This window comes from Mauremys mutica, chromosome 1 (genome assembly GCF_020497125.1).
Source record: "Mauremys mutica isolate MM-2020 ecotype Southern chromosome 1, ASM2049712v1, whole genome shotgun sequence".
Lineage (NCBI taxonomy): Eukaryota > Metazoa > Chordata > Testudines > Geoemydidae > Mauremys > Mauremys mutica.
Genome location: NC_059072.1, coordinates 73,934,205 through 73,957,612, shown reverse-complemented (window position 1 = coordinate 73,957,612; position 23,408 = coordinate 73,934,205). Strand labels below are relative to the sequence as shown.

The 23,408-nt window shown below is 39.4% G+C and overlaps 1 protein-coding gene across 1 annotated transcript in view; it reads right to left on the bottom strand.

The window, feature by feature from the left end:
• PTPRQ (protein tyrosine phosphatase receptor type Q) overlaps positions 1 to 23,408 on the bottom strand; it is a 207,876-nt gene that overhangs the window by 44,192 nt on the left and 140,276 nt on the right. Inside the window, exons 44-46 of the mRNA XM_045002531.1 lie at positions 15,991 to 16,323; positions 7,706 to 7,827; positions 4,166 to 4,352 (exon numbers count right to left, since the gene is read on the bottom strand). Coding sequence (XP_044858466.1) covers positions 4,166 to 4,352; positions 7,706 to 7,827; positions 15,991 to 16,323 — 642 coding nt within the window. The remainder of the gene's footprint in view (positions 1 to 4,165; positions 4,353 to 7,705; positions 7,828 to 15,990; positions 16,324 to 23,408) is intronic.

Sequence of the window (23,408 nt, the reverse complement as noted above, 5' to 3'; positions counted from 1 at the left end):
GAGAAACAAGGACAGCTTGCTTACATATGCACTGCAGTAACAAATCAAAGGTGTGGGAATGGGCGCCTTCTGGTCCTTGTACCCTCCCCTGGTGTGGAGTGCAAGGGATACCGAACCCCCGCCTCATAGGACGTTTAGGGGAGGAGGATGTAGAACTGGATGATGATGGCAGCAAGTTCAGCATAGGCTGCAGAGGGACTAGCATCCAGCTACCTTTCTTGAACCTCAACCAGACGCCTCAACATGTCTGATTGCTCCTTCATACCTGCAGAATCTCTTCCTGCATGGCGCACACTTGTTCCCTGCATGTTCTCCTGTGCTCCCTGTCCATGTCCAGGTTCTCGGACAGTATAATCCTCCATGCTCTGAGCTCCATCTTGTCACTCTCACAGGCATGCATTAAGTAATTGAACATGTCCTCCCGAGTCTTCTTTTTCTGCCCTCTAATCTGGGAAAGTCTGTGTCCCAGTGCATAGACGGTAGGGTGAGATGAAACCAGATGAGAGGGAGAAAATATCAGGACACATTGGGGGCGGGGGTCCGCCAGCGGAGAAAAAAAAAAAAGCCGAGTGCTGCCGGTGGAGCAAAATATCGGGTCAAACACCTAAATATCGGGACGGTCCCTAATAGATGCTGACTCCACGGGTGCTCTGGGGCTGGAGCACCCACGGGGAAAAAATGGTGGGTGCTGAGCACCCACTAGTAGCTCCTCTATCAGCTCCCTCAATGCTCCCCAGTGTTTGCCGCTGGCCGCCCACTGGCAGGCCTCACTGATCAGCACCTCCCTCTCTCTCCCCACACCTCCTGCCCACCGCAATCAGCTGTTTCGTGGTATGCAGGAGGCTTTGGGAGGAGCGAGGACATGGTGGTCTGCGGGGGGAGGGGATGGAGCAGGGACAGGAAGAGGCAGGGCGGAGGTGGAGCAGGGGCGGTAATAGGTGGGAAGGCATGGCCTTGGAGGAAGGGGTGACGTGAGGGCGGGGTCCGGGGCAGAGCCAGGAGTCAAGCACCCCCCGGCACATTAGAAAGTCGGCACCTGTGTCCCGGTGTGGAGGATGCGCTGACAGACAAGGTTTCGGCTGAAAGGAATGCAAAGCACAAGGGTAACATTGACAGTCCATACATTGTTTCTGGTGCAAGGTTAATTTTTTACGTAAAAAAGTCAGCCCTCAATACACTTCACTGCAAGCCACAACGTAATCGCTTGATATTGCAAGGGCCGGTTTGCTGCTCCAGCCCTGGTGAGTAAGGCCACGAGGTATGGGACGAGGGGTCTTATGCTGCTGCTTTTGTGAAGACATCCTTGGGATCACAGATTGGAACTTGAGAAAAAAACCCTTTCTCCTAGCAACCTGGATGGTGCTTGAGGACAGGCACCAGTGTAAAGTCCCTCAAATTGTTTGTTTGTTACAAAAGCGGCATCGGGTCGGGGGATGGGAGACAAACAGGAACCATCCCCCTCTTATTTTTTCAATGCTGCTTGCAATACACGGTGATCCCTTCCAACCAGAACCATGAGCCATTTGGGAAAGTGTGGCTGTTTGACCCATATTTCACCAAATGGGGGGCAGATTACTTGTTGAATTGTTTGTGGTTTAAGGGCTAGCATTGAAAACTTCCCGTTTCCCCTAGGTGACCCTATGCGATATCACTCTCCTGAGGGTAACAGAGGCAGCAAGGGAGCAGATGCTGCAAGCATCTGGGTGCAGACCTGGTTCTTATGCTGCAATGCTGTGTGCTGCAATGATGCCAGCAGAGTTAATACTGGAGTAGCACAGGAAAGTATCCCATCTTGGTGGATGAAATAAAGCAGCCCTTCCCAGAAACCTTTGGCAAAGGATTGCAGAGTACCTCCATGAAAGCTTCCTAGAGATCTCCATGGAGGATTTCTGGGCCATCCCCGTGCACATAAACAGTCTTTTTCAGAGAGCACCCTCTGCATAGCTGGAGTGGCCACCGACACCCACTACACCTACTTTTTTGTTTAATAGCATGTAACTCCTACAGTATGATTGGCAATGTGTACTCACTAGAGGTGCCTTCCCCAGCATCACACTCAGCTACCAACTGGTCCTGTGAGGGGATGGGCTCCGGGGTTAAAAATGGTTCTTGGCTGTTGGGGAGAATGGATCCTCCGCTTGCCTGCCTCACATCCTCCTCCTCCTCCTTGTCAACAATGTCCTCCTCGTTGTTGCTATCAGTCGTCCGGGGCTCCTGGGAGGTATCCATGAAGCATTTTGGGGTAGTGGTGGAGTTGCCGCCGAGAATCGCATGCAGCTCCTCATAAAAGTGGCATGTCTGTGGGACAGAACCAGAATGACTGTTCGCCTCCCTTGTCTTCTGGTACACTTGCTGAAGCTCTTTTATTTTCATGCAGCACTGCTACGTGTCTTTGGTGTAGCCCTTCTCCTCCATTCCCCGCACGATCTTGGCATAGATGTCAGCATTTCTTTTGCTGGATCAGAGCTCTGCCTGCAGACTCTTCTCCCCACACAGCAATAAGATCCACCACCTCCCATGTACTCCATGCTGGCCAATTTGCGGCCTTGAGTCTCCATGATCAGCTGTGCTGGTGAGCTCCCCACGTTGAGCAAACAGGTAATAAAAATTCAAATGTTCTCGGGGCTTTAACAGGGGAGTGGCTGTTTCCTGTGTACCTAGCTGACATGCAATGGAGTTGAAAGTGCTCTCCATTTGAATTACACAACGCAGTGTCTACACTATCCCCATTTCGAACCATGGATGTTGAATCAAGCACTATGCCTCTCGTGGAGGTGGAGTACAGAAGTTGACTTTACAGGCCACTTAGATTGGTGGAAGGGACTCGGCAGTGTTGACACATTATTAGATTGACTTAACCCAGTTTATGTCGACTTAAGATTGTAGTGTAGACCAGACCTTAGTGTTTTATAGTGAAACCAGCACTTTAAATTCCACCCAGAAATTTACTGGTAGCAGAAGCAGATCTCAGAGCACATTTATCATGCTCTTAGCCCTTTATAAAACACATTTATTCAAGTAGTTCATTCTCAAGGTGCAAAAGCAATGATCATTTTACCAACTGCTCTGTCTAAAAGAAAAGGCTGTACCTCTCTTTCCAGACACAGATAGAAAATAAGTTGTTTTGCCTACTCATGCTTCCTGAGCAGCCAGGGATCTAACATGACCTCAAATTGTGAACTCAAGTAACCAAAGGCAAGCACACTCCCTCAATCAAAGGGTCAGATATAATCTCTGCTTGCTTCCCAGCCCACAGATATCAACTCAGTCTTCTCTGGATTCAGCCTGTCAGCTAGCCCTCCTCCAAGCCTTAAACTCACTCAGATACCACATAAAAAGCTTGAGTATGAAAATCCAGCGGCAGCAATTTGCCTTGTTATGAAGCTAATCACACTAATTCTTATTCCTGAACTATCATTCATGTAGGTGTATTATCACAAAAAAGTAAATCTTTAAGTTAGCCTTTTGATTCTTGCACATAATTGCTAACTGTGCCATGCCCGCTCTACAGTGCACCATTCATTTGATCAGAACACAACAATGTCCAAAATAGGTCCATAAATCAATATAGGTTTCCCTTCATTAGAAAAGAAGAGATTAAGAACTGTGACATTTACAGTACATAAATGATAATAATAAACACAGCATACATGCTTGAGAAAAGAAACAAGGTATTTTTAAAAGTGAGGTTACAGTCAAAAAGTTGACTCTGAATATTTGGAAATTTAAAGACCTATCTTCATGGTCAATGGCTTGTCTGCTGAGGCAGTCTGTTCCTTAAATCAGAGTATCCCTTTAAAGTGTACAGTATTGCCTTGACATTAGATTGATTTCTGTCCACTACAGCCTCCCTCTGGCCTCCTTGTTTAGCTGTGCATCACTCTTACTCAAATGTTAAACAGGCATAATGATTACTCACCTCTGTAAAGCACTTTGAGATCAATGGATGATATGTGCTAAGAATTAGCAGCATTTATTTTTACTGTCACTTTTTGTCTACAACCACACTTTAATATCAAGGGTAATTTACACAGCTTTATTGTGAGAGCAAAATCTAAAGATGTATTGAAAGTGTAGCTGGTAGTCAGGATTTACATTTTCTTTACTGGATAGGTATCAAGAAGAAAAACAGTGATGTTTAAGTTAAAAACACAAAAACACTCACCTGCCTCAAATGTGGAGACAATTACTGAAGTACTAGACTTGCCTTCACTACGTGCAGCATTTACATCTCCTGTAAAAGCAGTGACTACTACAGAATATCTTGTGAATGATTTTAAATCTGAAATTTCCAGGGTTTTACCCTCGTAATTTGTCTTGAGAAATGAAGCTTTATAATCATCACTATCTACCTATAAAATAGATAAATAAATACAATACCACAAAAAGAGTATACTAAATTCACAAGATCATGTTACTCATATAGTGTATTTTATTATAATTACCTACATACACACAGAAATATACAAGGACCCCAATTAGCAAGACTGAATTGCAGCACAAGGGAGTAGGCAGAATAAGAAACACACACCCCACCCCACCCATGTGGAACCACATTATCATTCCCTTCATCACAACTCCAGGCCTGGGGGCAGAGGAAATGGATGGCATGTCAGATGCCCTCCTCCACCAAGCAAGCATGTGGGGAGGGGATGGGTAGAACATTGACCTGGGGAGCTATGCCGGTGGGACGAGGAAATTCAGCTGAACCTAGTAAAGGGCTAAACTAAGGTTACTTCTTCTAGTGAGCAAGAAAGGAGCTCAGAGAGCCACAGTTCTTTCCCAGAGCTCCTTTGAGGGCAGGGCAGCTAGACACCCTGTCTTAGCCTGAAAACTCAATCAAGTGACAAATGTGGATGCATTAGCAGGATGGCCAAATCCCACATTTGGATAGTCAGTTCGGCGCATTTAAACAAAAATGCTGCTTCACTTGTATAAGTGCCAATTCTTAAAAGCCCAATCCTGCAAAGCCGTATGTTCCTGATTAAGTTTGCTCATAGAGATCCAGAAGATGGAGTTATCATGAGCCTTGTGTGAAAGGCAGTGCACATGATCACTGCTCCAGGAGCAGACTAGGGACGGAACTGTGACTCAAAGAGTCACAATTTAGTCCTAGATTTCCTCTTGCTTTGCAGGGAAGCAAATGCACCAGCCCACTGCCTATGGCAACTTACTTCCCTCTCTGTGCCAGCTCTGCTGACATGTTGAAGGGACAGAGTCAAGGCTCCACCAACTCCTGCCTATGACCATCTGAACAGCAACTCCACAGAGACTGTTCTCCCCTGTGCACTGGGATTTGCAACTTGGGTAGCTTGGGCAGAGAAATAAGAAGACTGCCTTATGCCCCTTTGCTCCCTTGTGTAGGCACAAACCACAGGTCATCATTAGACCCACAAATAGTCCCACTGAAGTCAATGGGACTTCTCATGTGTGTAAATGTACTAATGTGAACAAGTATTTGCTGGATTGTTCCCATAGTTTGTTTCACAAAACTGGCATTGGTACATAAATGCACAAATCTATTTAATTTCATTTAGCTGTGAAATTTTAATTAAACATCATATGAAAAAGTATATACATGGAAAAGGAAGCTCTTCTAGTAGATAATCAAACAACATTTTATTAAACCCCCTCCTTATGGTCTATTCCCACTATTATAACATTTTTAAATGATGTTTTCATTATTGTTCCTTCGATGTGTAATTTGAAGGAAAATTAGGTAGCTGTACAGTAGTTTTCCCACTGGGTGAAATTTGTATTAAATGCAGCTGCTAAAACATTAGGATCATTCAAGCACACTTTTTATTTGACAGATGTGCCTCTATCCCCACTGAGGGTTAACCTTAACTAAAGTTTCTGATGCACTAAACAGACATTCATTTCCTGGGATGACCATCAAGAGATGAGGTACTTTTTCATATCTCACTATCAGTTACATGGCATTTAAATATTTACAAGAGAGCTGTAAATACAATTGTTTTGATATAGGATCATTAAACTTTTCTTTATTTTTACTCTCCCCAAAAGCCTTATGGTCCAATTTTGTCTCCTTTACTGATTCCAGGTAGTCCTTTACTCCACAAATACTTTCAATTAAAACAAAGAATGAGAAAAAGTATGGTCTGATTTATTTTGGGATAACGTAGCAGAATGATTTTCTCATTTATTGTTCAGTAAAGCCAAAAAATTTGGCAGTTTAAAAAGAAACTTTGACTTTCAATAAATGGATGGAAAATATTACTTTTTAAAAATTATGATGTGACAGAGAAGGTTGCTGAATTTATTATGTCCTGTGAAAATATTTTACAAATCCTTAAGGAGCCTGATCTGAGAACTAAATACTAAAATATATGTAATGTTGTAAAATACAGAATGTTTGTGGAATTTGGAATCTAAATACACAATTTTCCCAGAGGGCCACCAAAATTTATACCAGTATTTTCACTGCAGACAATCTATAACAGTTTTACTGGACTTTAAGTAGCAGTGGACCTGTCTTTATTATGGAGATGACACCTGTAGCTACTGATCATTGATTAGACAGTACTTGATTACAAGTAATCTCTAAAATTAAACCTATAAACTTGAAACATATTCTGAATGTGAACATTTTCTTAAAATCATTTTTGATTACTGACTGAATATTCAAAACAGCATTTTAAATTCCTGCCTAATATTTACCAACACGTTTGAGAAATCCAGTAATTCATTATAGCTTATTGGGTACCTTATTATAAATTATAGGTATAAGTATCAGATCAATATATCATGGTCTAGGACATGACTGTATCCTCCTCATAATTTAGGAACCACATATTACAAAGGCAGAAGGGAAAATTGTGTGAACAGAACTTGGTGGAATGTTTCACACTAACAAAATATTTGAATTTGGGGGTTTGGTGCTTCTGAAAAAAGGTGAAAGAAATCACGTTGGTGCAATTTTATGACAGTGTGTCATAAGTGACAAGAGGGTTTCATAAGTAAAATGTCTTTTACTTTGTTGAAATCAGAATTGTCAAGAATTGTGCTCCAGCTCTTCTCTAGTCTCTTCTAATGACTTGCTCAAGATTTTGTTGAAGGAAGGAAGAGTTGTTTTCCTTTTAACACTTCCCTTGTTATTGTAAGTCCTGCCATCATGTTGCACTGCTGCTGTGATACATGGTCTACCACCTGCCTAGCGCATTGGGCCAGTTAGAGCAACAGCACTGAACTCAGAAGAAGCAGAAAGGGTAGAAGCATGTGAGCCCCATGTTGCCATTTCTATTTTATTGTGACTCTTGCAATATTTGATGTTTTTCTTAAAGCCCCGAACACTGATTACCCAGGAATCGCAGCTTTAATTTGTTAGGTTTATAAACAATATAACACCTTACTATTTTGTCTAAGACTTAAAGGAACGTCTGACCTTTTAACAAAGCTAGTTTCCCTAAAGTTTTACATTAACACACTATCAATATTTTCAATATCAAAGAATTTGCTCATTCTCAAACAAGAAAACCACCATTTTCTCAAACTACATTTTATTTCTTATGTCCTAGATTCCTCCGTGCAAATGAAAATGTATGTTTTGGACATTCTGGCTTTCATTCCTATCCTGTTTATGTGTCTTGCAATTTCTATAAAACATCTATATTCGTGTTATTCCAGATACCATCAAACATCTGTATCAGTATCAACCAACAAGTAAAAATGAAAACTGCCTTACTGAGGTAACGTCTATGAGGTAGAATGTTGGTCCAGTAATAACGTCAGGTTCACTCCAGCTGATGTTAATACTGTGAGGAGATGTAACTACTACAGTTACATTTTCTGGAGGACCATCTGGAGCTATGGAGAAAATGACACATATGTGAATCAAAGCTGAATTAGTTCACAACAAATAACACATTATCTTGAGTCACCATAAAATAAGATTCACTTACTATTTGAAAATGAAACTTTTGTAACTGTATTATTATATTTGCCAAGCTGTTTAAAGAATTACAAACATTTTTGGTTCTGATTTATAAAGCTTTCTATGGGATTTAGACACATCTTTTATTAAAATTCCATATCCTTAATGGAAGATGTGTCTAAATCTCCTAAACAGTTTTGTAAATCTACACCATAGTCTCTATTACATGGCACATACAATTTCCACATGGGAGATGGACTATGTTTGATGCACCAGAATAAAGAACAACAACAAAAACACTATCACAAGTTTATATGCATGTCAACAGGACTGGAAAATTCTTAACTTTGTATAGACTACTGTTTTATAAAAGGAATGTTTGGTTTCCAGTTTATTTTTATCATTCTTTTTTTCTTAACATATTATGAAATACAAAAAAGTAAAGAGGGGAAAGGAGCTGTAGGACTTCCAGATGGTCACTATTAAAAAATGAATACTTTTCAACAGTTTCCACTTCATGTGGTGGTATGTGTGAACCTTGTTACCTATTATTCTAAAGTAGAGGAAAATTTGGGACTCTTCCTATAACACAGCAATTCTTGGTACTGTGAATATTGAGAAAGAATGGGAAAAATAGGATTTGTGAGTGCAAGAGACACCTAGATTGCCTATAATTTGAGAACTTGGCTACATGGCACCATTTTGTGCCTGCTACAAAAAGAACAGCAAAACTACAATCTATACAAATTTCAGTAAACAGTAAAATAGTAAAGAAGCACTCTCTATCTTTGATTTCTGCATAAAATTGCTTTAATACATTTTTCTCCTTCATGAATCATTAGATCACTACCTACTATCCAGTGGATTACTGCTAGGAAATAAGAAAGTTTGGATGGTAATCAGGTTTGTTTGTTAGTGGGAGGCTGTGGCTTGTCTGATCACTTGAGTGGAGTGGGAGGTTTAGACTATGTAGTCAGAGGAGGGTGAGGACAGGAGAGAGAGAATTTAAAGCCAATGTACTCATCTGCAGTAGCTCAGCTTTATCTACTAAAGATGTATATTTTTAACTGAGCTATAACTCATTTTTATTTTAGTTCACTCCATAGTTTTTCCTCAAAGTTTCCTTTGGTGCAAAAAATGCTTGCACTACCCATTGCTGCATTACTAAAAGAGGATTATGCCTTTATCTATTTTGGTGCATAGTGAAGTCTCTGAAAGAACTGTAAAATGCCATATAAACGTTCAGTTAACAGAACCCTAGAACTGTGAACTTATGAAGATGATTTTCCATTATTTACAGTACTAGCAAGAAATGGAGCATATTTTATCTTTTAAAATTAGCCAAGGAAGCAATTTAAATTTACTAGTTAGATAAAGGAAGGATTGTAGGTAATAAAATTCACTTTTAGCGCAATTTATATGTAATCCACATATTTTCACTTAAAGTCCAAATGTAATTTACCACATTATCCAGCATAATTTAGAGATGCTGTATCCCCTATTTGATGACAAAATTTTCAATTTGTTAGATGTTTAGATTTCCATCAGGAAACTTTTTAGGTATTTTAAGGTATTTACATAAAATGCATCTAAACATCATTACCCATTTAATTTTCACCGTAATCAGAAAATGATCAATTGACACTTACTTAAGAGTAATAAAAAATTAAGTATAGCTACAGACAATAATCTGTAAAATGAAAAAGGAGACTGGATGCTGGAAATGTGTGGTTCAAAAACACTTGGTGTTTTATAATAAACATTAAAAAAAACTGGTTGTCTCAGCGGTAACTGTCACATTCTGATTTAGGATTTTTTGTGAAATGAGTCTAGTCAGTAATGGGTAAGATATCACTATACCCTTTCTCTTATAAATCACAGCAATTTACTCAGTAGAAATGACCTAGTCTTATTCTCTCATTCCCCTATAATCCAATCACTTCCTCTCATAAGCAGTTTTCTCCTGGTTTTCACAATAATGCATTTTCTGTAACTAACAACCATCATTTCCTGATTATCATGCTTCTATCCTGGCACAGGAATGCGGGTCTTATGGAGGTCAGGGTCATCTTTCCCATCCATCTGTGTCCTGATGCTGTGGCAGCAGTTAAGTGTGTTGGCTAGAAGGTAAGTCTGGATAGCCCATCATTTAGCATAATTCTCAAAAACAAGACTGAGTACCCTAACCTTCTCATGGAAGTTCATGCTTGCCAGTTTGGATAAGAACTGCCTTTTTCATTATTATCTTTTAAGAAAAAAAAGTCTCATGTCCAGTTTTATCATGTTAAATTGATCTAGATTTCCCCCCAAATATTTGGATATTTAGGCATTAGATAGATATAGGGCCCAATCCTTTCCCCATAAAGAGAATGAATGGGACAAAGAATCCCCTGCTCCTTCAAGGCAAAAGTTGTCTGAAGAGGGGGTATACAAGCATGGCAGTATCACTCCCCTCCCTTTGACCCAGAAAAGCAAGAACTCCAGACACTAGAGATTGAGAGGGAAGGTGCTGGGAAGTAGTCAAGGCTCAATTTCCATAGTGGTGATTTCCCTGTATAACGGAATGCTGACCCTGTCAATATTAAGTTACACCAACTCCCATTGCACACATTTCAAATACCTTGGGTCAGGTACGGGTAGAACAGAATGAACTATCCTGCCATAACAGACGTAGGGTTTGGGGGGCACTTCATAGGTTCTGGCCCTCTACACATATGCCCCAAGCTTTCAGGGATGCCCCAAGAACTGCACCACATCTCAGGACATCCGTGCACACGGAGGCCCTTCAGCTTGCAAAAAATACCAATTCCCAAGTTCCCTAACTACACCACAATGAAGAATTAATTCTGTGGCCTCAGTACCATCCATTTCCCACCTAACTTTGGCTCTCCAAAATTATTTTATCAGAGAAAAGATGATATGGACTATAAAATGTAATATTTTGCTTGTTATGAATGCAAAAGTGAAGATCAGAATGAGTGCAGGTGCAAGATAACTAAGTTTCTCTGCTATGGAAAATGTTCCCTTCTCTTCCCCTTATTGTGCCACAACACTGATCTAATGTACTGGTGTTTGTACAAACTTAGATCATGTTGAAAATATTTCATCTTGCAAAACAGAGTTGGCTCTTTGCACAATCCATCAGCTAAGCAATAACAGTGCCATCAAACTACTTTATGAGACAGAGAGACCATTCCTATGAGGATAATCTACAAAACAGAAGGCTGAATAGTTGATCTGGCTGTGAGAGCTGGATTAATCCTGAGTAATGCACTATGATGTACTCCAATATACCCCATTACTGCGATTATGGCTACAAATATGTACACAGGTCCAAGAATTTAAATAGGAATTCCTGCAATTTTAAAGGCAAATAGATTTAGATACATGTTAACTTTGGAGTAAAAGGTACTGTAATGATGGTAATGGTATTGAGATCCTCCATTTAATTACCCACAGTATATTCAGATTATTAAACATTTGCCCATTAGATACTGCTACACTAGGACATATGTTCACAAGATCCACATTTTACTATAACAATGGATAGATAGAAAGAAATTAAATTAAGAATTTAGAATGCATTTTATGTAAATTCCTTTATCAATATTGCATCTCTATAAACTTCGAGAACTAGTAGGTCCAGAGCGTGTGTGTAAATATTGTAAAAAGTGCTTGGGTCTGAGAATAATGGCTACCTTTTTTTGTCTGAGCCTGCGAGAAATGAAAATTACAGCAAATCAAATTATGCCCAAAGAAAGATCCTTTGAGTGTTATTTCACAACCAAGGTTACGTTACATTCCTGAAGGACGCACTTAGCAGAGCTATTGCTTGAAAACCAGAAACACTGGGTTAAATTCTGCCCTCAGGTGAGCCCATGCAACTCTAACTGATTTCTATGTGCAAAATCTTCAGCTATTTTACATAGCAGCGAGAAGCCCTTATGCCCCAAAAAGCTGCTTAACCTGGCTGTGCATCAGCAGAATCACCCAGAGAATGCTTGATTCAGTCCAATAAGGAAAGAGGAGGAGATCCACACCTGTTCTGGGGAGAGTTTCCCTGTGTAGTCTTATGGTGCAGCCTGAACCCATCTCTTCCTGCTGGTTCACGGGGACTACTATTAGCATTATTATATACCTAGCACTGCAGTAACCTTGGCAAAGGAGAGAAAGTGGAACTGGGGAAAGGTTCCTCAAACATTTTTTAAGTACAAAAAATGCTCAGCTGGCAAGAACTGTAAGAGTTGATTGAGGTAGCAGGAGTCAGGTCTCTTCCACAGATCCATGATTGCCAAGGAGGAATCTTAGGTCTGATGGGACATCTCAGCTTCCAGCTGGATAACCATCTTTGACATGGTCTGTTCATTTTCTCCTCAGATCATTACCATTAAGCCAGGGAAAACTCCAACCCTTGCTAGGATGGCAGAAAGATACTGCTCTTGCTCAGTAACTTCATTGCCCATGTAATCATGGTCTTATATGGCAGTCAGGCTGGATGGGGCCACAGACCCTGTCCTTGGAGTGGGGTAGGGCAGTTATCTAAATGTGGCTTGACCAGCACAGTGGAGATTCTTCTCCCCCATCAGTATGTGGCTTCTATAACTGCAGAGCACTGGCCAACCACCTCACAGCTTTGTACTGAGAAGGGCTAGTGAAAATTTAACAAATTTCTGAAAATTTTCAGGTAGGTTTGTTCAGGGGCAGCTACAGGCACCAGCGCAGCAAGCGTGTGCTTGGGGCGGCAAGCCGCGGGGGGCGGCAGACAGGAGGCTTTTGGCGGCATGCCTGCAGGAGGTCCGCCGGTCCTGCGGTTTCAGCGGCAATTCGGCAGCGGGGCTGCCGATGCTGCGGCACTGGTGGACCTCCTGCCGAATCTGCATGACCAGCGGACCACCCGCAGGCCGAAAGCTGCCTGCCTGCCATGCGTGGGGTGGCAAAAAACATAGATCCGCCCCGGGTTTGTTGCTGGATTTTAACCAACTATAGAATTTCCAAATTTTGACTGATTGATTTTGGTGGATTTTTTTCCCTTTGTTTTTCTATTGGCTATAGTGTCAAGGAAGCTACTGGGCCCAGGATGTAGTCCAGCAGCAGTTGTGTGTTTTATTTCACTGTTCCACTTTTTGGTTTAAATGAGAATATTAATTATTTGAATGTGCTACACTGACTACATTGTTCTTTTGAAAGTACAAGTATCCAGTTTTTCCAGACAATAGTTTATAAATGGCTATAGCATTTATTCTATGTATAAGGCATGGCAACATAGTTTACTATAATAATAGGAGACATACCTATCTCCTAGAACTGGAAGGGACCTTGAAAGGTCATTGAGTCCAGCCCCCTGCCTTCACTAGCAGGACCAATTTTTGCCCCAGATGGCCCCCTCAAGGACTGAACTCACAACCCTGGGTTTGGCAAGCCAATGCTCAAACCACTGAGCTGAGCTATCCTCCCCCCCTGCCCATTGGTAGAGGTGGAAAAGAATCATGTCAGGTCATCTGTACAGATAAAATAAAAAGACATTCATTATCCCTACACAGAATGTTCTGTTTATACCCCATTCTATTTGTAGGCTAACTAGTGTGCCAAGTCAGTTACACAACACCCACTGTCCATTATTACAGCTGAATGGGTGTAAGTGACATCAGCATTTGGCCCTATATTTCTGTCTTGTATAATTTTTTTTAAACTTACGCTTCATAATCAGGTTTTCTGATAGTAACTTGCTGCACAGGTTGCAAAAGCCTGTCTGAAAATTCCACAGGTAACTACATTTGTTCAGCACCAGTTCAGAATGTTGACAGCTCTCAGTGAATATTCTACTTGTTTAATTGGATTGTAAGCATGAAATAACTGCCAATAGTTTCCAAAAACTTGTACAATTAAATCTCATATTGTTGAATTCATTACTGTATCTCATGATCTGGAAAAATACTAGATTTTACTATTTACTCCAGGTATCATCCATATAGATTTATACATTTAAAATTATGAAAGGCAAATATTCCATGTGTGGAAATCTGACATAACTTTTAAAAAGAAAAATGTAGGCTACATATTAAGAAATATGTCTCATTTGTTAGATGTATTTGGGTATGGAACAGACCCACAGAGAAGTGTCGGAAACCCCATTGCTTAGCACTTTTACAACTAGACTAGATAATAGAAGGAGAATCTACTGCTGGGGACAGTATTTGTATTGACATGCAAATTGACTGAACAGTCCAACAGGTCTTTTCTTCCATCTGTAACTTTCATGATAACTACATTACCTGGAACTGTTTAGCAAGTTAACCCTTTCTTAAATCATTGCACGCTGCTATTGAGGAAAGCTAAAAGATACTTTCTCTAGTACTTTTATTTTAAATCCTCTTCCCCACCCCTCAATTTGAAACTAAAAGAGTCCTAAACTCAGCAGCTGTTTTAGGAAATTGGAACTTGCATTTCTCAGCAGGCAGACAGCAGCTGAGATCTATAAGTGAGAAATCTTTTTCAGAGTAGTTAGCTACCAGCAACTCTTCCTATCCAATTTCTGCAGAAACATAGGTTCTAGGTTTGTTTTTTAAAAAGCTTTAACCTCTTTATCTTGGACTATATCATGCCATCAATTTATAGGCAGAATTTCCCATTAAAATCAATGGTGAGTTCTACTTAAAAATCATTGCAAATTATGGTTCTCTATTTTTGCTGATCTGGTTTCTGTGGAAACAGGAGAAGGTATGGGAAACAGAAGCCAACAGCTGAAATATTATAAATATAATATGCCACTGTCATTGCTTTGACCTGTGTGTGTGTGTGTGTGTGTGTAAACACTTGCATATATACTATACAGTGCACACTTAGTCTCTGATCTTGCAAACTTGTTTAACTTGTATACTTGCTTAACTTTACGAATGCAAAGTAGAGGAAGGATGGTGGCTCGGGTGCTTGTCTGAGATGTAGGAGACTTTGGTTCATTTCTCTTCTCTCTACAGATTTCCTGTGAAACCTCAAGCAAGTCACTTAGTCTCTCTGTGCCTCAGTTCCCCATCTATAAAGTGGGGATAACTGGATTTCCTTACTTCACAGCTGCGTAAATTCACTGGTGTATGTGAGGGTGCAGAAGTATTAACTAATGAGCATCATATAAAAGTCCTCTGCATTCAGATACCATGACGATGTTCATGCTATAAAAATATGACTAGAATAGATACAAAGGTGATTGAGCAATCCACTTTCCATGGCCAGTTAAGTACTTGGCACCTCTGCTAAGACTTCTAATTCTGGTATGTTTTGTGATGTAGACCGACCATTAAAAACAGTACTGAAATCAACTCATTTCACATAGACCAAAAAACAGCTATAAAAAATTATACTACTGACCTGAGCTGGACCGAAATCAGTGATCCAGATATGAAAGGCTACATATCCCAATACCAGTCTTCTAAAACATTCATACCTTGATCCACCAAAAATACCTGTCTTTTTTATTAATAATGTTGTTTTATAAGCATAGCTGTCTGCACAAACTAGTTGTATCCTAATATCTGCAGGTGTATCTTGTACAGCAGCACTTAAGAGCTCTTATATGAAATTTAAAGCATATGATATTGACAAGAAATCTAGCTCCGTTAGCTGGTGGCTGTTCTTTATGCTCCCCTAATAGAGAAAGTGCCATTAGACTGGTGAAACACATTAGACTAGTAAAACAAGTAAAGTTTTAAACTACTGATGGTTTTAAAGCATGTGTGTTTTAACTGACCCCACACCACTTACCTAGAAATGGAAATCGAAACTGCCAAAGTCAGAAATCTGACTTGTGTATTTCAGCAGAAGACTCTGGCTGAGAAATTAAATTGCCATTTTGTAAATAGTAAGATAGCATCTAGCATCGAACAGGCTCTTCCATTCTGAATTACTTTAACTATGAATAAGTATTATTTTAAAATAGTAGGGGAAATATATCAAAGCTGCAAAGTTACAACAAATTCTTCTTCGCTTCACCATTGCTATAGCTTTATGAAGAAACATCATAACCTCTGACTACAATGTTTGCATATCCAGCTGGACTCAATTTCAGTATAGAAATACGAGGTATGACAGTCATCCTTACTTACAGCCAGGCAGAGTTTGTGTAGAAATCCAGGGTGAAGTGTTGCCATAACCAGCATTTGTACTAGCAGCAACTTTAAACCTATACCATCTGAATTTTTTTAATTCATGTACTATCTCCTCCATATAGTCATCAACACCAGTTTCATAGGAATATTGATCCTTCTCATATTCAATACATTCATCATTTTTCCAGTCACTGCAGTGGATGGACCGTAGCTGTGTAGTAATCTTGTAGTTTTGAAAGTAGCCAAGGATAGTATCTGGGGTTCTCCATATCAAAGTCACACTTGTTGATTGAACGTTGGAAAAAGCAACATCCCTGGGAGCACTGGGAACTAGAAATTAAAACACATTTTTAATTTAACATACAGTATCTTAACGTGAATCACAAGTTGTTTTTAACTATGGATAAATTGAAGGTAGTTAAAACAAACTATTTTTAATAAGCATGTCTAATGACAGAGGATACAATTTCATATCATCAATTCAGAGTCTGTTCAGTCTCTTGCTAAATATACTACACATTATCAGCCTGATTCTCCCCTGACTTACATTGTTGTAAATAAGGAATAATTCCACCGATATAAATGAAGTCACACACACCAGTGAAAGTGAGAGGAAAACCAGGCCCTATATATACTTACATATGGCACACATATTTAGTATAGCTTTTGGGTTAAAGAAAAATACTTCTGATTGTGGCATGCAAGGGCAGCTAGGAGGAGAGGTAACATTGCTGTTGCTATACTTGGGATCATGCCTCGTCTTGAGGAGAGAATATTAAGCAAAGTTATTTTTGCCCTAACCTCAGCATCTTTTACTGCTGTTGCTAACTGGGATTCCTCTCCTCTCACTCTGAAATCTTGAATTGCCTCCCACAGTCTTGGTAATGCATGCAATCCTCAGGCAAAATTTCAAGGCTTCATAAGCATTATGTTTAACTTTCAGAATATAAACACATACAGTATATATATGAATACACACACACACACACACAGAGTAGCTCAGTTTTCCAACATTCAGTGCTGTTCAGTAAACAAGAAATAACAGCAATTAAAAACAAGAATTCAGTAACAAGAAAATGCAATGTAAAAAAGAAGCTCCCAACGTTGTGCTTTTCCTTTTATCTATACACACACATATATGTGAACACCCATGTAGATATATAAATGTGCATGTACACAACAGCATGTCACATTTATATTAAGCCAACAGTACTTTTCAGATCTCTCAGACTGGATATGTGACATATAGTTTTGTACAGGATCATATATTCACACACCAAGCTAATATTATCTCAAAGTTTCTCTGTAAGATAATATTACCATTCTCCAGTAGCAGAAACTGCCAAGAGAAACCTCCTAAAAAATCCTTCCATATACCTGACTTACATATTTTGAAATCTTCAAGGAAAAAACGTTATTGGTAAAACACAAATCCATTATTTATCCTAATACTGATAACTAAGCAGCATGGATACTTAAATAAGGAACAAAAAATCTCAGGATATTCATTCTGGGGAAAAAAATGTTCCCAATGGCTTTTGAAGACCTCTGGGAATATCTGAACCTTTGATTTTGTCTCTAACAGTTCATCTTTTAACCATATGACATTCTAATGTTACAAACCTTTGTCTCCCACATAAATATGAATACTTTGGAATGACTGACTTGTAAGAATGAAATCTTGACAGAATGGACGAGGAGTTGCAGCTCAAGAAAACAAAGGAACGAATACCAGCAAAGTGCAAACAGCAATTGTTTGGCTTTACTGAAAGGACAGGAGACATTTGACATGGGTTTAATCAGGCTGCAACTTTATTATTAGATGTCTGGGGCTACCCAGCAGATAAAATTGTACAGTGCAGGTAACCCTATGTTTATTCTGTAATTACCCGGGGGTCTTTTACTAGCTCCCTCTCTTTTTCCATCCAGGTCTCTCCAGTAAATCCATTGCTGGGATCTTACCATCCACACCCCGCTCCCATAAGAGGGTTAAGATGGGCTATAAGAATGGGAGGATGGGTCCCTGCCGTACCAATCATAGGAGTCCCCAACTGCCCCCATTTGTTCCTTTAATGAACACCTCTTTTTTAAGTCCTTTTCCAAGCCATTTATCTGGTCACTGTATATCTTTCCTATGGAGTACCTGCGCTGGACATCCTATGGAGTACCTGCACTGGACACTTAAATAATGAGTTGTGACATATGGCCTACTGCCCTTCATGTCATGCATGAACAAAGCCCTTCCTGCACCCGCTGTGGGGAAGGCAAAAAAAACCCCATCTGCACCCAAGCCAATATGGTGGTAGGGGGAAAATTCCTTCTCAGCCCCCCTAAAAAAGGGGCAGCTAGTGTAATGCCCACTGCAGGTCTTGACCAAAACTGGTATTTTACCACCTAAAGGGCAGAGAGGGTGGGTCCTGCCTCAGCCTGCTCCGTGTAAAAGGGAAGCTTCAGGAGCAGAGCTGCCCCTTTTAAACCCTGCATTCCTAGGGGATGAGTCAGTGACCAGGCTGACCCATTGCAGTAGTTTTCATCTCCCCACATCCCCTACCATAAAGGACTATTCCCTTCATTTGGCCAGCCAGCCAAGTACCCTCTGCTTAAAGTGTGGTGAGGTCATTCAAGCCAACAAGCATTTAAACAAAAATCATTTTCTGGCCATGGTAATTTTCTTATTTAATCTTTTAACCTGCATAATTTAGTGCTGTACCATTAATTACTATAGTCAAAATCCTGGCCCCATTGAAGTTAATGGGAGTTTTTCCACAGACTTCAATGGAGGCAAAATTTCATCCTACTTTAGTAATGTGAGATAGGTAAGAGCCTTCTCTGAAGCAAAGAATCTTCTGAAAGAAACAAAGGCTGGAATCATTATAATACTCCATAGCATCAAAATTGAAGTTCATATTCTTCCCTCTGTTTCTTAGTGAGAAGCAAAGCCGTTTATAGTACATTAAAAACAAATCAGACCGAGAACTACCTATATGGGTTACAGGTGCAATCCTATTTTTTCCCCATTATGAAAAAAACACAGCAGAAGATTACCAGTGTAGGACATTTATGGGAGTACTGCACACTGCATATTGTATACAGCAGGGGTCTTATTATGACCTTTTCTTTATTAGTGTTGAAATTAGGGCTGAGGTGGGCTCAATGAGTGCAATAAAAATACTAATTGGTTCCTAAAAATGTTTTTTTTTTCAAATGAGTGTCCTATATTTGAAGATAAGTTATTAGTATATATTCAAAACACTGCAAAGAATATTGGTCTGATTTGTTCAATTACTGAAATTATAAAATTAGGAATGGATTCTGGGGGATGGATAAAATAGCTTGAATAAAATAACTGTCGCCACGTCTCCCTTTGAAACTGAACCCAAATAAAACCTTTCAGGATTGCAAAATTGCTAACTACAAATATTAAAAAATTAGGATCAGGCCCCCAAAATTTGGTGTGTATGTGTGTGTGTGTGTAAAGAAAAACTCTAAATATTGCAATATTTGCTACAGAATCATGAGAGTTGACAGAACTGGGACAGAAACATCTTGGTCCAGTGTCATCTTCTCTATCTACAAGTGACCTCTTATATTTACTGAAAACTATATTAGAGTCTGATCCTGCAAGCACTTCATGGAATAAACCTCCATTTAAATCAGGTCCTTTAATCTCAGCAGGATTAGCAATCTCTGGTGGATTAAGTGCTGCCAATCAAATTGTATGAGATCCAAGATTTCCTGGGGAGTTCGGATCAATGTATTCTGGGGTTCTCTCACTGGGAGGAGCCCTGTTAACGATGAGATTTTATTAAAGCAGCCAGCGAAAGCCTAAAGAGTCACTTTCCCATAAAATATCTCAAAAATTAAAAGTCCTGATGGAGGAAAGGTATACAAAGATCTGCCTGGGACAAAGGAGACAGAAGAAATTAAGGTACAGAAACAGGTTTAATAATAATGGGGCAGATTGAGTGCACAAAGGGGTGGGGGAAATGCTGCAAGGATTCTCGCCCTCTTCCTTCCATGTGGCAGCGGGCCACAATTTCAGTCCCTACATTTCTAATGAGCAGGGGAGAGGCAAAGAGGAAGCTATGGCCCTGCCTAACCCCCCTATATTCCAGCAAGCAGATCTGACTGGCCTTGCAGAGGAGAGCATGCTGCACCCCCTGAAGGGTTCAGGGTGATGCCATAAAATCATAATTAAGTCCAATAATGTAGCAGTAATAATGAAAAAGACACTTCATAGTTTGAGTGAACTACAAATTAAATATATTTCCAGGAAGATAATACCCTTGGACCTAATAAAACTAGATCAAAATTGTCTCTTTGATGGAATAAATCCTTTCAGATACCTAGGATGATAGGCACCTTAGGTATACACAGTAGTAGATAGATATTTTTTACTGTAATACAGTATCTTTCATTTTTATTTCATCTCATTTCCAATTTATTACGGGCCTGTTTCAGTAGAAAATTTGTCTAGTTTCTGCCCTGCAAAATAAAGTGTAAGGCAGCAGAAAACACAGAACATCAATTTTCTGCCGCAATGCCTAAACAGTTGATTAAAAAGGGATTTAAATGTTAGTTAAAAAGTTTAATTCATTTTAATCTCATCACATACATTTAAATGGGAAAATCACATATAAATGTCATTGTCGCTTAGAATAAATGAAAAGATGCTGAGTCCTGAGCACATCAAAAAGAGAATGCAGGTACTCGGAGGGCAATTACTAGTGATCAGCAGTGACACTCCATGGTACAGTACCTTCTGCTTTGATGAATTGCACATTCAGCTAGACAACTTCAAGACAACTACACTATTAGGTTACAGATACAAACAGGATTATAGTTACTTTAGCATGAAGAATCAGATTTTCATTCTTCAAGAATGACTAAAATTCCCCAAACTTTTTCTATCCACAGATGGTACTAATTTGAACAAACCCTTCCATGCCTCCTAGAGTAATCATACAGCTTGTTTAAATTTTCTAAACATGATTCAACTATGAAGTGATCAATGTTCACAGTAAAATTATTCAGATAACAAATTGCGTTATTCAGGAATGATCCTTTATGATCTGATGCTTTCATCGGATATGTAACAAAGGTCTGCATATATATTCCCATAGACATGTTTCTGTTTTAATACACATCTAAATGTAATTGTATTAACTTTCACTGGCCTCCAGAAAGCCACTATATAAATAAAAAGCAAGAAAAGAATGTTAGTTATGGTATACATTGGGACATTAACTGTCCAGAGTTGTGTTCTGACTAGCTGGTTAGATCTTTGATACTAATCTCATGTTTAAATCCCCCAATACATCACAAGCCTCATTATAATGTGATCAATCTATTCAAGTATTTACCTAAGAAAAATTTTCTTTCCTGATTATATTTTTTTCATTATTACACAATAAGGAATATGGAGCAGTCAAAATATGAAGGGTTTGTTTTCATTCTATTTAGCTTTTGAATTCATAACCATGAAACAGAGGACAGGGGTGCTGGAACAATTTTTTTACTGTGGGTGCTGAGAGCCATAGAACCAAACTGCAAACTCTGTATATAAGGGAAACCACTTTATGCTAGAGGCTGTGGCAGCACCCCCTGCATCCCTAGTTCCAACAACTATGCCAGAGGAGCTCACTGACTGTGAAGTACTAGTGAACTCAGTATCTGCATTGGTGCACGGATGAGGAATTTCTAAGTTCATCCTGCAGTGTTTAAAGGTGGCCAAACTTCAAATCCAAGCACCAAGTCCCTTAAATTCCCTAGTCTGACCAGGCTGTGATGCTAATCAGGAGCCCCAAAGCTTATGGACTGCTTTCAGGTTACGCTTTTATTTAAGAACCTAAGTGGAAGCAAATTCCAGATGCAACAAGCACCAGAATGTGAATCAAACATCCACAGAGTGAGGCAGGCAAAGGAACTGGGCTGATGGAATTGGCATATAAAGCTAGGCCAAAATGAAGAGAGAGACAGGTGAGTTTTGCAGCAAAAATTCTATTAATCATGATGGAGAAGCTGACACAAGAGCAGTAAAGGACAAAAAAAAATCCAATCTGCTCGAGAAGGGAAAGAAGATGGGTCTGACTGTAGAGGTTGCTGAAAAGCAATGGCTGCAGCTGCGCAGGATGGGAAAAGAAAAAAAGCAATGTGGTATGCCTAGTTCCTAACTAAATTAATGAAAAGAAATCTGCTTTCAGAACAGCTGCCTTTAGCAGGGAGTTTGCATTAAAAGAATAATGGCAGCCTATAAATCTGCTGCATAGTATTAAGAGAATCAAAAGAAGTGAAGTGAAGAACCTGGAACAGATAAATACTGGAATATAACAAAAAGGGAAATTAAGAAAAGAAATATTTGGAGGACTTTGTATTGATAAAATTATATTTCATGGAGAATTCTTAAGGGCCAAACTGTGATAGTCCTGCTTATATTGAGTGGTACTTTACTCTACAGGTAGCTCTACTGAGATCATTGGGATTACTCATGGTATAAGGTACCATTCAGCATGAGTAAGGCATCACAATCTGGCCCTAAATGATGATATCTTTCTTTTTTTGGACTGGATGCTAATTTGCTGACATAAGAATGTAAAAAATGTTAGCTTTTATTTTTCCCATGATTTTGTCACTGATCTGATATTATGGACAGATTTTTAAGAGTTTAACCCCCACGGCTAGGGTCAGATTTTGAAAAGACCTCAAAACATTTGCTGATAAGCTCTTTTGAAAATCTAGTTTTTGTTTAGCTGCCTAAGTGAGAGCTGAACTCTTAGGAAAATCTGTCCCCAATTGTGGATTCTGAGCACTTGAAAATTTAGGCCTACAGGCCTAATAATATTTCCACTGAAGTCAACTGGAATATATCATGGGAGAAGGATCATACCCTTCATTTAATATGCTCACTCAAGAACACAGTATGAAAGGTTTGAGAATTACATACAGAGGAGGAAATGGATTTCCTGAACTGTAAAACACACACAATGGATTTAGTCCTGTAAAAATGATGATTGCCCTCAACACTCATTTATTTCAATGGGTATTGAGAATGCTCATCATTTCAAAGGGTTGGGTCATTATAGTAAGCAGCATACGTTGGACACTTACTTTTAAACAAGTAATGCATGTGACTTGCAAACTTTTTCTAATTTAACTCTGCACATATTTTGTCACCATTTTTTACCCAGTTAAACCAGCATTAAGGGTTGTGTGTGTGTGTATGATTTTTTTTTTAAAGATAAAGCTTCTTTATTTGACTTGTGCTATGGAATTCCCTAGTAAGTAGAAACAGTAGAATTCCCTAAAGAGTAATTGGTATTGTAAAATTCCCTACTGGTTTTGATTTATCTGCTTAAAGGAAAAGAATCAATGAAATTTATTTTGACCTTCCATAATAAAGAGAAAATCTAAAGCTG